A 16329-nucleotide genomic window follows, 5' to 3' on the forward strand; every position below is an offset into this window, starting at 1 on the left:
TCAGTGGGAGTCTTCAAGTTGAGGCTGCAGGCTTGAGGAGACCAGCAGGGGTCAGTCCACAGTGGACTCCGGCTCAGAAGCTCTGGGGAACCTTTGCAAGACCAGTGGGACTCTTGGACTCGGGCCATGGGTGTCTGATGCAGAGGTGGATCCAGAGGCAAGTTTGCGGTTCCTTAGGGCAGATTTCTTTTTCTTTACAAATTGTTTCTTCTGGACGGGTTCGCTAGTTACAGGAGATTAGGAGTCTCTCGAAGGCAGGCAGTCAGTCAATCCATCCTCCCAGGGTTCTGATGTCGCTGGTCTGCGGGACGAGCCGCCCTTCTTCAGCAGGGTCTTTGAGGGCTGCAGACAGGCTGGGGCAAGTCAGCTGGTGTCTTCAGTCTTCGCTGCAGCACGGCTCTTCTTTGTAGGTTGCCGAAATCTGATTTCAGGGGCTGGGGGTGCCACCTAAATACTGGATTTAGGGGCGTTACAGGGGACTAACAGGTAGGGACCAAAGATCCTGTGGGAGGGAGGCATAGGCCTAGTCCTGGTTGGTTAAGTCCCATCATCTTCAAGATGGTGGTCACTGAAAAATGTGCTTAACCTCACCTCCAGCACCCGAGGGGTAGAGTTGTTGAAGGGGACACACCTCCTGTTCTAACTTAATTATTCTGCAAGTTCTCTTGCCAAATGGGTGGTTTGATCCGGGGGCTGCCATCTGCTGCTAGCAGCAGAGGCTGGGGTTGCATTACCTGGCGTCAGAGAGCAGGGGTTCTCAACCCAGGGTCCAGAAACATGCCTGGTGGTGGCAGGCTGCCTAAAGCCAGTCAGATACCACACCAGAGTTGGTAGGTTTTCAAGGGGCACCTCTGAGTACATGTTTCAATAAACCCAAGACTGGCATCAGTGTGGGTTTATTACAAGGAGTGGTTTGGTACCAAACACTCGTGGGTTCAGTGAAGCCATCAAGGTACTGTGGAAATAGAGTTGTTGAGTTTCCAGCCCATGTACTCTATGGCTTCACTGGCACTTAAAATATTTAAGAATAGCCTTAAATTTTATAGGGGCATACCAGCTAACGCAGTTGTGCCAACACCGGAGATATAGTGTACCCTGCCTTAAGACTTGTAAGGCCTGCTAGAGGGGTGGCTTACCCCTACTCTAGGTAGTGCTGCTTTGACATGGCAACCAGGAGTGTCGTTTTGTCTGCACCAAGGCATGCTGGCTGCAGTGGCAGTTCGCATGGCCTTGGTGAGGGGTTCCTAGGGGAACCTCTTCAGTCCCAAAGCCCTAGGTACCAGGGGTATCATTTACTAGGGACTTACAGGGGGTTCTGAAGTCGTGTCAATAGTGGTACAGTTTTTAGGGAGAGAACACTGGTACTGGGAACCTGGACAGCAAGGACCCAGTACTCTGTCAAAGTTGCATCTAAAGGCAGGCAAAAAGTGGGGGTTACTTCAACAGAAACCCACTATCCCACAGGCCGCTACTTGTATGTCCTCTTCTGATAAAGGCAGTGCATACATTTGTAAATTTATGTTAATCTGAAATTTGTGTTGAGTAGTAGGAGAGGCAACATTTAGTTTAAAAATAAAAATGAGACAAAAATGCGTAATACTTAGATTAACCGGGTGCCTGAAAATAATGCTTGGGAAATAAAATAAATTTCCACTGTTCACACATGTTGTAACAGTGGGATGAATTAATCTAAAATTGCTTTAGGTGCAGAGGACTAAAGGCCATCAGACCTAAAGAAATAAATTAAGTCACAATAGTACAAACATAAGGCTCCGTTATATTTTCGGAGGATGATTTTGCCTCCTGAGAATACTTTAAACAACTTGCAAATTTAAAGATCCAATACTAGAGAACCTTATACTCTTAACTGCTCTTCAGAAGAAAAAAAACTGGAAATCTCAAATCTTTCTATATGCCATGCCACACCATCAAACCTAGACTCACTAAACAAGTGAAAACAAGGGCAATAGGTGTTCTCTAGACAGAATTTGTATTTCTTCTTGAATGAAATAAGTTACCTAAGGGCATATGAGGGTGACTGAAACACCACCGCTATACAAATGTGCTGACCTGTTCTACATACGAGTCCATAATTATTCTTAGTTCCACTTATATCAAAAGGTTTTCTGGTTCCTAAATAAAATAGCATTTACATGAAAAAAAGGTAAAGAAATGATCGTGTTAGACCTGTCAGCCCTTTGGGTGGTCCCTCATCATTATTTTGTCCCACTTTTGCCTCAAACTCTGTTAGAATATTTCCTTTTTGGGAACCACCAGACTTTAGTGTTGATGCAGGGTCAGGGAGCCATTTTCCCTACCCCTGGAACTTCTGTCTGAGGGCCTGAGACACAAAATGGTGGCCACCCATTGTCACCTGTGACATCACTGGAACCTACTAGTACCTTCCAGAACATTCTAGAACCCTGTGACAGAGGGAGGCAGGTTTGGAATGTTGGGAAAACATCTCAGGTTGACAGTTGGCACCTGACTAGTGAAGAGAGAGGACAGAGAAACAGAAGGAGGAAGGAGTAAGGCAGTAGGGGTGGAAACTTGTGCCTGGAGTGGGGTTCAGAAACCCACCCTTGATGCTAGTCCCTACTGACCAAGCCCAGCCTAGTGCCCTGTGTGGGATAAGGACCAGAAAATCATCTTAAGGACCTGAACAGCCGGAACAGGCCTTAAAGGAGAAGAACAGCAAGTTCCTGACCTGTTTGGTGGAATCCTCCTGGAGACCCGACGTTGAGTAGCCTGGAGACCTGGAGCCCGAGGTGGATAAGCGGCGCTGACAGAAGGCAGACGTCGTACCCGGAGCCGCTAGAGGTCGAGTGAGGGCGCCGACGGAGGTCGTGGGGAGACACCGGAGGTCAAGTAGAAGTCACCTGAGGTCGAGGTGAGGCGTCGACGGGGGAGTGAAGTCCGCCCTCCGGAGTCGCCGGAAGCTGAAGTGAAGCGTGCAGGAGGTCGGGAGTGGAGATCGCACTCCGGAGTCGCCTGAAGTCGAAGTGGAGCCGACGGAGGTCGGGAGTGGAGGTCGCACTCCCGAGTCGCCCGGAAGCGGGGAGACCATGACCCTGTGACGCCGGAACCCGACATCGAGCCGAGGCCGCCCAGCGTCATCGATCCGGAGCCGCCTCACGGCATCGACCCGGCGTCAGGTAAAGCGGATCGACTCGACATCGAACCGAGGCCGCCCAGCGGCATCGAACCGGAACCGGCCGACGGCGTCAAGTGGAACCGATTGACTCGTCATCGAACCGGAGCCGCCCATCGACGTCGACCCGACGCCGAGTAGAGCCGAACACCGAGAAAAGGGCAGTAAGTGGTAGAAAGGGCATCTGAGGCCCTGTGGAGCCCTAAAAGACCATTCTAGGGGCTAGAGGGGTGTTGGGACCAACCTGAGGGTGCTAGGGGGGGTGAACTGAGACTGGTGAAGGGACCTGTGTGAGGGACTGTGTAGTTGGTGAGCCAGAACCTTAGGGTACCCTCATTTTACCTCCGCTTAGGCCCCAGCCTTGACCACACTAGGTGGGACATCCCCAGGCCTCCCCAGTGACCACAAGCTGTACTTGGGCATGGTAAAATCAATCTACCTCATAAATGTGATCTGATTTGCAATTGTTTGTCTGCTTATATTATTCATTGAAGGAGTGTTATTTATTGTCTGACTGTATTTATTCCTGCCTGGTATTTATTGTCTGACAGTATTTATTTGCCCTATGTATTTATCGCACCTCTATTTATTCCTTGTGCATTTATGACCTAGTCCTATTTATTGCACCTGTAAAGTGTTATTATTTAATTGACCTGCTATTTCTGAAGAAAATCCTTTTGTACTGTATTTGTGACATAACCCTGTAACTAAGAGAAAATTAAAATAAACACAAAGAGATCCTTTCATAAATTTTTACGGTGTAGAGTCGTTTTTGGAACGGATGAACGCATGGTTACTGTGAGGGTGTGACGTACGCTTAACACGGTGCCTGACCCCCAACCGCTCGAGCCAAGCTACCCCTTATGTGTTGGGAAAAACCGGGTGACTGCTAACCTCGGTTGCCCGGGGTTTTCTAACAGATCACAAATGTGAAAACAATTCTTCATCCAAAACCCTATTCGAGTGATGGGGCAGTTTGTGGGTAAATTAGCATCATCAATTGCAAAGATAATATCCCTGTAGGCTTGATTAGTACGCCTAGAGTTGAATGTTGCTTGACCACATCAACTTCTAAAAAACATAAAATGGCTAAAAATTTTCCAACTGGCAACGTTTTAGAAGATATGGTCTATGTCATTACTTGGCATACTTTTATATACTGAAGTTGGGATTCCATCCAAATAAGAAGGGACTTCATTCATCCCAAAAAAGAATTAGAATGATGTGCCACGAGCAAACAGGGGTAACTACTGGACTGCCTACTGCATTTTACTGTGGTTGACCATGGCATCTTCAGATGCTTTAAAATGGATTGAAAGGAAAGGTCTAGGATTGCTTAAATCATAATTGTGACATACTGTTAAAAGGGTTTGAAGACATGTCGGGAAGGAATCACAGGAGAAGTTTCCAAGTCGATTCAATCTTTTCTTCAGAGTCACAGACGAGAAACGAACAGGATAGATGAATCTGAACCCATATGTTTCAAGCAGCTTTTCATACACCTCCTCTGCATGCGCCAGATAATGAGGAGACTGAATCACACAATCTACAATTCAAAATGTACACTGATGGCACTTAGATTAGAGTAGTGGTTCCCAGACATTTTAGAACGACCCACTTTTTAGAACAACCAACTTTTGCGACACACCTAGCTTTAATGGACGAGGGCAATTTTTTGTATGGTACTAAAGTAGTGCGCGGCAGCGCAATGTCATTTATACACCGCACATTTTCCATTGAAATGGCCACTAAAATTGCACGGATGTGCAGTTTTACTGATAAATCTATAAAGCCCACAAATGAGATGTGAAACTGGGCATCAGTGAATATCAACTGTGAATTACCAAATAAAGTGTCTTGATTTGTTTTGATCCTATTCAAGTTTGCTTCCTTCACACTTCAGAATTACGAAAGAATGGGACTCATTTGGGCTTTCCTAATGGGACTCATTTGGGCTTTCCTAACTGCTGAATGTATACAGTTCATTTACTGGTATTAACATTTTGTGCGACATCCTACTGCCTTTCCCATCACACTCTCAGTACCCCAACAAAAATGCAACATTATTCACTTTACTTTTCATTCTCTGGCTGTAAAGTGAGAGGAGTTTGTAAACACTAAAACCTATGTAAAAATATACATAAGCAGCAATTTGGCAGCAGACATAGCCTGACATCTGGTCTCGGTCTTTGAAGCGCAGCACATGTGACAAGATAATTTCAGAATTTAAAGGCATCTTTGTTTATTTTTTGGACTTTCACGACCCACCTAAAATCGGCTTGATCACAGCCCACAGTTTGGGAAACACTGGATTAGAGTATACCTGTAACACGAGTCAAGTCATCCGAAAACCCCCGAAATATAAAAAATAAACATCTTCAAGCTTTCACATTGCGTAAGAGAAAAGGAGGAGTGGAGTTTAAGTCACTCAAGTACGGACAAGCCACTTCTTACACAGAAGTTGTTAATCACCTCAAAATCAAAGAATTAGGTCCAAATATCAAAGAAAAAATCCAATGTACCACAAACAATTTGATAATCCATGCTTGCTTTAATTAGCTGGGAAAAAAACCAGAAAATAAATATCCAGCATATTCCAACCACTCTACCCACAGCAACGGGGACATTGACCATCTCTCATCAGCATTAATGTCAGGAACGTTTAAAAAGGAGATATTCAAACAGCTGCAGCTCATAGGATAGTAATGCGAGGCCTTAGAAAACATTGTAAACACTATGATCAATATTACTGCCATCTAGAAGAGTTCTTATGAGCTGTCTGACCCTACATAAAAGCTTTAAAAGAGAGGGCGACTACAAACAGCAGTCTGTGCATCTGCAGAAGAACATCGATTGGAGAACCTGGGACTAAATGTAATACAAAAGACACAGGAAAAGCTTCTGCTGTTCCCAAATCTGGAAGAACATAACTCCAAGCTGTATAGCCTTATTTTGAAAGACAATTAAAATATCTTTCAAAATCACAAGCCGCGGCTACAAACAGCAGTTAAGTTAATGATACCCTTGCCTTTTAATGAAAAAGGACAGTCGTCGTCAAAGATCACAATTTTAGAAACTCTTACCTAAACTTCCCACTTTTAGTGGCTACAAATTAAAATTTTAGGACCATTTAAGACAAAACCCCTATGCAAGCAAAGAGGCACTATTTCTGAAGCAAAGTCCAACTATCACATGCATCTTGTTACTTACCATAAGGATACATACTGGATGTATGATCCTGTAAGGAGGGTTCAGGTCTGAAACTGCCATAATTATCATTCTCAACTGTTGTAGGCTTGTTCTTTGGTTCAGCCAAAATTGCCTTAAAACCTGTATATGAATAGATGGATCAAGAACACTTAACAGTTGCAAGGCATACATTATCCTGAAAATGCTCAGAAAGAGAAAACACATGCTTCTATCTTTGAAGCAATACGCACAATTACTCACACATGACTAAACAGTTAGGACTCACCCAGCACTTACACTGAGCAGCAACATCAAAATACCTTCATTATCATCTCATACTGGTGGATAGAGTTAGTCAGTTTTACATGACAGATCTAGCTGGAGTAGTTTAAGAATCTAGCATTGATCAACTGCAAACGTTTCACGCACCGATAATAAAGCCTGAAATAACGCAAAATGTTATCAAAATTTTACGAGTAAATGATGGAGTATTCTGTACCACATCTGAGGTAGAGTTTCTTCTGTTGAGGCCGTAAAAGGTACTTTAACATTTTGCTGTTTAATGAAAACAGCACGTTTAGTAGTCCATTAACATATACTTTGCTAGAAAGTATGGTCAAAAAGTATAAAGTAAAAACACAGTATGATATCTGAAAGCTAACACAGAGACTGGATAAAATGGCTATTGCTGCTGGGCAACTCACTCAAAAACAAAGGCAAAAAGAAAACAAATAATCTAAATGAACTGTACCTATGCCCAAGCCATGCTATGCTTTGAAGGATACCATAGTCAGAACACTGGGAATAATGGGCACTAAATCAAGCAAGGTAAAGGAGGGACTAGGTAGGAGGCTAAACTCAGAAAAATGAAACATCTGCCCTTCAACTATTCTCTTCCCCCGTCGGGGCAGAGCTTTGGCAAATAATAATTTATTGTTTTAAGAGCAAGCAGCTCTCAGGCCAGTCCTGTACCCGCCTCATAAATATCAATACTTCTGACAATTATTGATTGCTCCTCTTTCTATGCATTCAATTCATTGTAATGGCTATAAGTGCACTCATGCCAATTCCTAAGAGACAACAGAAAGTCCTAGGCGGAAATTCTAAGAAGAGTAATATGGACAAAGCTTTGCAACTGTTCAGATACCGAAGCAGATATGCATTGCCAAGATGTTTAGGGCGTCAATGGGACGGCCAAACCCATGGTGGACATCGTGGACACCGCACCAGGGGTCTGACTGCCACATTATGAACGCGGCGTTCGGACCGTGAGGGGACGGCCTCAACCGTCTGAGATTTGCGATCTCAAGCAGTGGCGCAGCGGTCCTGAGGCATCATAATGCTTGGCGGTGCCGCAGCAGCACCGCCAAGCATATTGAGAGATTTCTCCCCGCCTTACTTTTCACGGCGGTGAGCCCGCAGTGAAAAGTGAGGTCGAGAGGAAACAAAGGGGGCCCTAGTGGGCCCCCTGTGCACATGCACCCAGTTTTTGCACGTCATGGACTTAATAGTCCAAGCAGCAGGAACGGACTTTGACGTTCCCATTACTGTGCCTTTTTGAAGGGCACCGCTGTGGGACCACCAAAGGACCACCCGCTGGACTCCAAAAATATAGGTAATCAGGCGGGTGGACAGCGGTGAGCTTTGGCTGGGCGGGGCAGCCCGCTCCAACACAGTCAAAGAAATAATCAGGCATTTAGTCTGAGGAATTTCTAGTGATTAGAGTCTGCCACCCTTCAACAATTTACATTTATTAGCTAATTCCATTCAGCGCCCACTAAAATAAATAGAGCTCAGATGGAGGGTAATGAATGGGAAAAAGAATCTGCTGAAAAGGGCAGGAAGTTAGGTTATTTTCCGTACGTCAAAAATGCATTACGTTAAGTACAAAGAAAGGAACTCTCTTTTAGAGTTAGCAGCTTATAACTACGTCACTCTTAATTATGATATTAAAGTCTATGGTAAGTTATCTTTCTTGTAGTGTGAAGAGATTGAGTGTTTGCTTCTCAGGAGCAAGTGAGTTTCATTAGAGAGTGTGGAACAGTTGTGCTCAATCTAGAAACAAAGTAGTATTGCCTGACTTTGCCATTTTTTTTCCACTGATGTAATCTGTTAGTGAGGATTTTCCTGCTCACAAAGAAAAATAGCTGGTTTGTCACATCAGAATAAACATTCTCCAGTATGGTAATCCTGCTTTCAGGTTTGATCAAAGTCCATATCAACAATTCTATACACTGCTGGATCCATTTGCTCATACCATGCTACTTTATCATGCCAAAGCGAACAGTACCATTCTGGAAATTTTGGCTGAACATATGACTGCATATTCACTTTTGACATTAACTTGCCATACTGAACAAGTGTGCAATCTTTTGAAAACCTCAGCAGACCAGACATCGAGGGCCTGATTCACAAAGGGAAACTCATCATTTTTGTGTAAGTTTACTATTTTGTCTTTGCTATTCACAAACTAAGTTTAATTTTACTACTAATAATTTTACGACTGCAGAGACTACATAGTCGAGGCGGAGAAAAAAAAGATTGGCCTGTCCTATAGCCCAGCCTATCTCCGCACATAAAATTAATGGCTTCTTCAGGGCGAAGATTAGTGAGTACACAAATATCTTCAGTCCAATAAGAATGTATGTTGTCAATGATGGCGAAGAGCTAGTTCTTGTGGTATTAGTAAGCCTCCAGTGTAGTCAGGTAGAGTACTTGTGTCATTCGACAGTGCCTTCTTGGACTGAAGATATTTGGGTACTCACTAATGATCTTAGGCCTGAAGAACAAGTTACTTACCTTCGGTAACGCTTTTTCTGGTGGATACAGTATCTGCCTGTGGATTCCTCACCTTGTGAATATCCCCTGCGCCAGCATTCCACGGAACTTTTCTTCCCCAGCATTCCACGTCGACGTCATAATACACCGGCTCCGCTCGCGACCCCGATCGACGTCACCGGAGCCATAAGAAGCCCACGTCGGCGTGATGACGTCAGTTCCACCCATTTTTTCCCCAGGGCCTTCGAGGCGAACAGGTGGACTAACGACAGACTCAAAGTATACACAGTATACAATACACCAACACATATGCATAGCATACAAAGGAAAAGAATGCTAAATAAACAAGCATTTCCTACAAATGCACAACAAAGAAATAAAAACATATCAACAAGACCCATTTCATGGTATACAAAGGTGGACAACGGGGAGGCGGGTGGGTCAGTGAGGAATCCACAGGCAGATACTGTATCCACCAGAAAAAGCGTTACCGAAGGTAAGTAACTTGTTCTTCTGATGGATACATCTGCCAGTGGATTCCTCACCTTGTGAATAGATTCCCACAGCAGTCCCCACTCCCGGAGGAGGGTGTCCACCTTCCTATACCAGAAAGTCTTGTAATACAGAGCGCGCGAAGTGGCCCCCCCCTCCTCATCTCAGAGTCCAAGCAATAATGCTTTGCGAAAGTATGGAGGGAGGCCCAAGTCGCGGCCTTACAAATATCTGCCACAGGAACACCCCGGGCCAAAGCAGATGTAGATGACTTAGCTCTAGTTGAATGAGCTCGAATGCCCTCAGGAGGAGTCTTACCAGCCAGGGCGTAGCAGATCTTGATGGCAAGGATGATCCATCTTGACAGCGTGCGCTTGTGCACCGCCTTCCCCTTAGAACGACCAATGTAGCCAACAAAGAGCTGGTCATCAAGGCGAAAGTCCTTGGTTCTATCCAGATAAAAACTGACAGCCCTCTTCGGGTCCAAACGATGGAGTCTTTCCTCCTCTTTGGAAGGGTGAGGAGGAGGGTAGAAAACAGGGAGAGTAATGGACTGCCCCAAATGAAACGGAGTGACTACCTTTGGCAGGAAAGCAGCCCTGGTCCTGAGAACCATCCTTTCAGCATGTAAGGTAAGAAAAGGAGGTTTGGAACTAAGAGCTTGAAGCTCACTCACCCTCCTTGCCGAGGTTATGGCTACAAGAAAAACCACCTTAAATGATAACAGCCTCAAAGGACAAGTATGAAGAGGCTCAAAAGGGGACCCCATTAGGAAGGTTAAAACAAGATTAAGGTCCCACTGAGGCATTACAAATGGAGTAGGAGGAAACATGTTTGTAAGGCCCTTGATGAACCTCAGAACAACCGGAGATTTAAATAGTGAAGGTTGATCTGGGAGGCACAGAAATGCCGATAAGGCCGAAAGGTAGCCCTTGACCGTGGCCACAGCAAAGCCCTGCTGAGCCAAGGAAAGAGCAAACTGAAGCACATTTGACAGACGGGCCTTTAAAGGATCAATGGATCTCTCTCCACACCACTTTACAAACTTAGACCACCTGTAAGAGTAAATGGAATTGGTGGAGTGTCGCCTGGCCGATAAAATAACGTCCACCACATCAGGTGGGAGAGAGAAGGAACTCAGGTTGCCCCGTTCAATCTCCAGGCATGAAGGTGTAAGCTCTGGAGGTGGGGGTGTAGAACCTGCCCCTCCGACTGCGAGAGGAGGTCTGCCTTCAGAGGGAGACGGAGCGGAGGGCACGAGGAGAGGTGGAGAAGATCTGTGTACCACACCCTTCTTGGCCAATCCGGGGAGACCAATATAACTTGGGCCCGGTCTTGGCGAATCTTCCTCAGAACCCGAGGAATCAAAGGTATGGGAGGAAACGCGTAAAGGAGTTGCGAGCCCCAACTCAACTGAAACGCGTCCCCCAGCGCCCCCTGCATCGGAAACTGGAGACTGCAGAATGACGGGCAGTGCGCGTTCTCGAAAGTGGCAAACAGATCCACCCGAGGAGTCCCCCACGTCCGAAAGACGTGACGAACTACCTCCGGATGGAGCCTCCACTCGTGGTCGGCGGAGAACTGCCGACTGAGACTGTCCGCACGTACGTTCAGCACCCCGGCCAGATGATTTGCCATCAGACAAACCCGATGACCCTGAGCCCAGGACCATAGACGTAAGGCCTCTCTGCACAGACAAAGAGACCCTACTCCTCCCTGTTTGTTGACATACCACATCGCGGTCGTGTTGTCTGTCAGGACTTGGATCGACTGACCGCGAAGGGAAGGGAGGAAGGCCTTGAGCGCCAAACGAATCGCCCGCAATTCCAAAAGGTTGATATGAAAGAACCTTTCCTCTGGAGACCAAAGACCCTTGATCTCCAGATCCCCCAGATGAGCACCCCACCCTAGGGTGGATGCATCCGTTATCACTGTGGCCACCGATGGAGGTAGATGGAAGGGCTTTCCTTGAGACAGATTGCCCTCTACGCTCCACCATGAAAGATCCGCTGCAGCTTCTCCGGAGATCCTGATCGACTCCCCGAGATCCCCGTTGTGCTGATACCACTGCCTGCGGAGGCACCACTGGAGCGCCCTCATGTGCCAGCGTGCATGGTTGACCAACAGAATGCAGGAGGCAAACAGACCGAGCAGGCGAAGCACCTTCAGAACCGGAACAACCGCTCCATTGTGGAATAAAGGGACCATCTCCTGAATGTCGAGAATCCTTTGAGGAGGAGGGAATGCTCGACACACAGTAGTGTCCAGTACTGCCCCTATAAACAGGTTGCGTTGAGAGGGCACCAGGTGAGATTTGGGCACATTGATCGAAAAACCCAAGTCGAATAACAGCGGAGATGTCACCTGCAGATGACGCTGCACCATCTCTGGGGACTCTGCCTTCAGAAGCCAGTCGTCCAGGTAAGGGAAAACCGGGACACCTGACCTCCTGAGATGAGCAGCCACCACCGCCATCACCTTGGTGAAGACTCGAGGTGCGGTAGTAAGACCAAACGGGAGGACCGCAAACTGGTAGTGTTGCGACCCAACCGTAAATCGGAGATACTTCCTGTGCGACTTCAGGATTGGGACATGGAAGTACGCGTCCTGCAAGTCGAGCGACACCATCCAGTCTCCTTGCTGCAACGCTTGAAGAACCTGCGCAAGGGTCAGCATCTTGAACTTCTCCTGTTTCAGGTAAAAGTTCAAGATTCTGAGGTCCTGTATCGGACGCAATCTGCCGTCCTTTTTGGGAATCAGGAAATACCGGGAGTAGCATCCCTGACCCCTTTCCTGCTCCGGAACCACCTCTATTGCACCCTTCTGAAGCAAGGCTAGAACTTCCTTCTGCAGGAGAAGCAGGTGGTCCTCCAAACAATAACCTTGGCAAGGAGGGTAAGGGGGAGGAAACTCCCGAAAGGGAAGGGCGTACCCAGTCTCCACGAGGTTCAAAACCCAAAGGTCTGATGTAACAGATTTCCAACCCCGTAGAAAAAAGTAGGACACCCGACCCCCCACAGGACTTACATGACCCAGGATGGGGGATCTAGGGCTGCTTCCCTGAGGCCTCATTGGGAGCAGAGGAGGAGGAAGAAGAGGGGTTGCGACCAGAACCTCTCCGACCCCTTTGCCTCCCTCTATAGGACTTATAGAGGGGATTCTGCTGCTGCTGCTGGGGCTGCCGGTAAGAGCGAAAAGACGATCGCCCAAAGCCCCTAAATTTCCGAAAGGTCGAACCCTTTGGCGGCACTTGTAGACACAAGGATTTAGCAGTCAATCGGCTGTCCTTAAAACGCTGAAGGGCAGAGTCCGCCTTCTCCCCAAACAGCTTCTGACCATCAAATGGAAGATCAACCAGAGTAGCCTGAACATCCGTCGAGAAACCAGAATTACGGAGCCAAGCCTGCCTCCTTACAGCAACAGACGACCCCATGATCCTTGCCACGGAGTCCGCAGTATCCAACCCTGACTGGATAACTTGCCTGGCAGCCGCCTGAGTGTCAGCTATAACCTCCATGAAGGATGACTTATCCACTTCAGGCAACTTAGGGGCCAAGGACTTAATGGAATCCATAAGAGCATGCACGCAACGCCCCAGCAGGCAGGTAGCATTAGTGGATTTCAACGCCATGCTTCCTGTCGAAAAGGTCTTTTTGGCCGCCTGATCAGCTTTTTTGGATTCCCTGTCAGCTGGAGACTGAGGAAAGGCACCGGAAGCATGCTTGGAGCAAGAAGCCTGCACAACCAAACTGTCCGGGGACGGATGAGAAGACAAAAAGTCAGGGTCCCCTGGAGCAACCTTGTACCTCCTTGCCACCTGTCTACACACTGCAGGAGAAGAAAGGGGCTTCTTCAAAACCTCTAAAACCGGCTCCAATATGGCCTCATTGAAAGGAAGCAAAGGCTCCGATGTCGCAGTTGGAGAATGTAACACCTCTGTGAGTAGGTTGGACTTATACTCCACAGAAGGCAGCTGTAAATCCAGAAGCTCTGCCGCTTTCTTTATCACCACGTGATAGGGAGCCAACTCATGAGGAGGAGAAGACCTGGCAGATGCATGTTCCCACTCTGGGGTCGTATCCAGCCCACTGGCTTCCTCAATGCCCTCGAATTCGTCCGAAGAAGAATCGACCTCGCCTTCTTCCACCTCTCGATATCTTCTTTCCTCCAACACCCTCTGGGCTTCCCTCCTCGACCGGATTCGGGGAACAGACGTCGACGGAGGAGCCAGAGGAAACGGCGTCGACGGCGCCGGATACGGCGCAGCTGGAGTCAGCCTCGGCGTCGATGGAGCCAGCCTCGGCGTCGATGGAGCCAGCCTCGGCGTCGATGGAGCCAGCCTCGGCGTCGATGGAGCCAGCCTCGGCGTCGATGGAGCCAGCCTCGGCGTCGATGGAGCCAGCCTCGGCGTCGATGGAGGCTCCGAAGCCTGCTGGACCTTCCGAGGTCGAATAGGCTCTCCAGAAGGCACCGGAAACTGCCAAGAAGGCGCCATCGGCATAAAGGGCATGAAGGGGGCCTGAGCATACTGCTGCGGTACCCCCATAGTAAAGGCCATCGGACCCACGGGACCTGTTGGTGCTCCGGATGGGTAGGCCGCCCTATTAAAAATGCCATACATAGCATTTAAGAAATTAGCCGAATCTGTACCTGGGGCCGGGAACTGAGGCAAAGGAACCTCTTGTGGAGCCTCCGGCACCGGCTCCGTAGAATCCTCCACTGGAGCCCCAGATTCTTCAGGTACTGGAACAGACTCTTCCTGCTCCTCATGCATAGATGCATCCGACTCCACACGAACCGGAGTCTACACCTTGGACGGATCCGAAGACCTCGGAGACTGAATCGGAGTCTGCTTCCTCGAAGGAGAACCCTCCGGTGACCTCGAAGGAGAAGGAGGACACAAACCTCTGCTCCGACGTCGATGAGACTACGCCGACTTCGACTTCGATTTCTTGGACTTCGAGGATCGACGTAGAGAGTGTTTACTCTTCTTATGGTGTTTCTTCGACCTCGACGACTTCGAAGTCGATGACTCCCTCTTCGATCTCTCCTTCTTCCTCCCTCTCTTTTCCTCACCAATCTTCTTCATGAAGAGCTTGGTCTTCCTTTCTTTGAGTGCCTTCGGGTTCATGCTTTTACAGCATCCACACTCCTCCACATCATGCTCCGAGGAAAGGCACCATAAACAATTCTGGTGAGGATCCGTAATCGACATCAGGCCTCCACACTCCCTACAGGGCTTAAAGCCCGACTTCCTAGTCGAAGACATTGTCGAAGAAAAGAGAGATACACGACCAAACTACAAAGTAGCACTGGAGAAAAACCGTTGCACGTCGAAGGCGCGGAAAAAAGGGAACTGACGTCATCACGCCGACGTGGGCTTCTTATGGCTCCGGTGACATCGATCGGGGTCGCGAGCGGACCCGGTGTATTATGACGTCGTCGACGTGGAATGCTGGGGAAGAAAAGTTCCGTGGAATGCTGGCGCAGGGGATATTCACAAGGTGAGGAATCCACTGGCAGATGTATCCATCAGAAGAAGCCCTTATGAACTGTGAAACGCGTTGGCTGTTTTCCACATGTATACAAAGGACTATTTGGAAAATAAAGATTTACAACTAAACTCAACGCCTGCGGAGTGAACCTTGCTTTGTATGCACTGTAACTTGCTGATTTTGTTTGTTGCCTCAATCTCTCTTTTGAGTTCATTTGAGGTGCAAATAAATGTAAATCTTTCAGCAAGAGTCACTAATGCAATATTTGTGTAGGCACAGCACTTTACAAATAAATTATTTATAATAGATTTTTATTTACATGTACATACTTTTCCGTGGCACTATCTATAAAATCTATGTGGGATACAATAACTTAGTTATCAATACTACTGCTTGAAAAGCAGAGTGTCACATCTCGTAGCCTACTTCAATTATATACCCTGAACGAACAAGTTATTTACCTTCTGTAACACTTTTTCTAGTGGATTCAGCATCTGCCTATGGATTCCTGACCTTATGAATATCCCCTCTGCACCAGCATTCCGGAAACTTTTCGTAGCTCTCTGCGCCGACGAGGTCGTCACAGCGTCATGGCTACGCACTCTGCTTCGCATGACGTCACCAGAGCCATAAGAAGACCACGTCGGCGTGATGACGTCAGTTACACCCATTTTTTCCGTGCCACAGAGGCAAAACGGGCAGACCAACAGAGACAACATATACATTACCTGCTGGCGCTTGCCAGTAGGTTGATATAGTTAGGACCCATTTTCCATAGGAAATCCGCAACATTCTATTTGGAATAACGTTGGCGCCGATTAATAAATCTTTGCGAAATTTTCCAAACTTTTGGCCAGCTCCGGTCCGCTCGCATCCTGAAAATTTCACGGTGTTTAGTCAAGCGGGGGCTGGCTTGTTAAAAAAAAAAAAAAAAACTCTAGCCCCCCCACACGCCCCGGGGACCGCCACTTCCCTGGGGCACTAATTATTCATCATAGGGGGTTACGGACCCCCAAGCCCCAGGGTCCAACATCCCACTTTAAATTAAGTGGGAGGGGAGCCGCGCGCCCCCCCCCTGGAGCCAATGATGGCCCTGGGGACCGCCACCCACCAGGGCCAGCTCCTGAAGTGTCCCTGGGTGCCCACCCCAGGACACTGCTGTTTGCAATGGCAGGGTGGGAGCCGCGAATGGCAGGGCGGGAGCCTCGCGGCTCCCACCCTGTC

At 47.8% G+C, this 16329-nt stretch overlaps 1 protein-coding gene across 2 annotated transcripts in view; it reads right to left on the bottom strand.

Moving 5' to 3' along the window:
* The window catches only part of RBM45 (RNA binding motif protein 45), a 431040-nt gene that overhangs the window by 379013 nt on the left and 35698 nt on the right, over nt 1-16329 (bottom strand). For both annotated transcript variants that reach the window (XM_085645219.1, XM_085645220.1), the window contains exon 4: nt 6362-6481. In XM_085645219.1, coding sequence (XP_085501345.1) covers nt 6362-6481 — 120 coding nt within the window. The remainder of the gene's footprint in view (nt 1-6361; nt 6482-16329) is intronic.

Source organism: Triturus cristatus, chromosome 3_1 (assembly GCF_964204655.1).
Source record: "Triturus cristatus chromosome 3_1, aTriCri1.1, whole genome shotgun sequence".
NCBI lineage: Eukaryota > Metazoa > Chordata > Amphibia > Caudata > Salamandridae > Triturus > Triturus cristatus.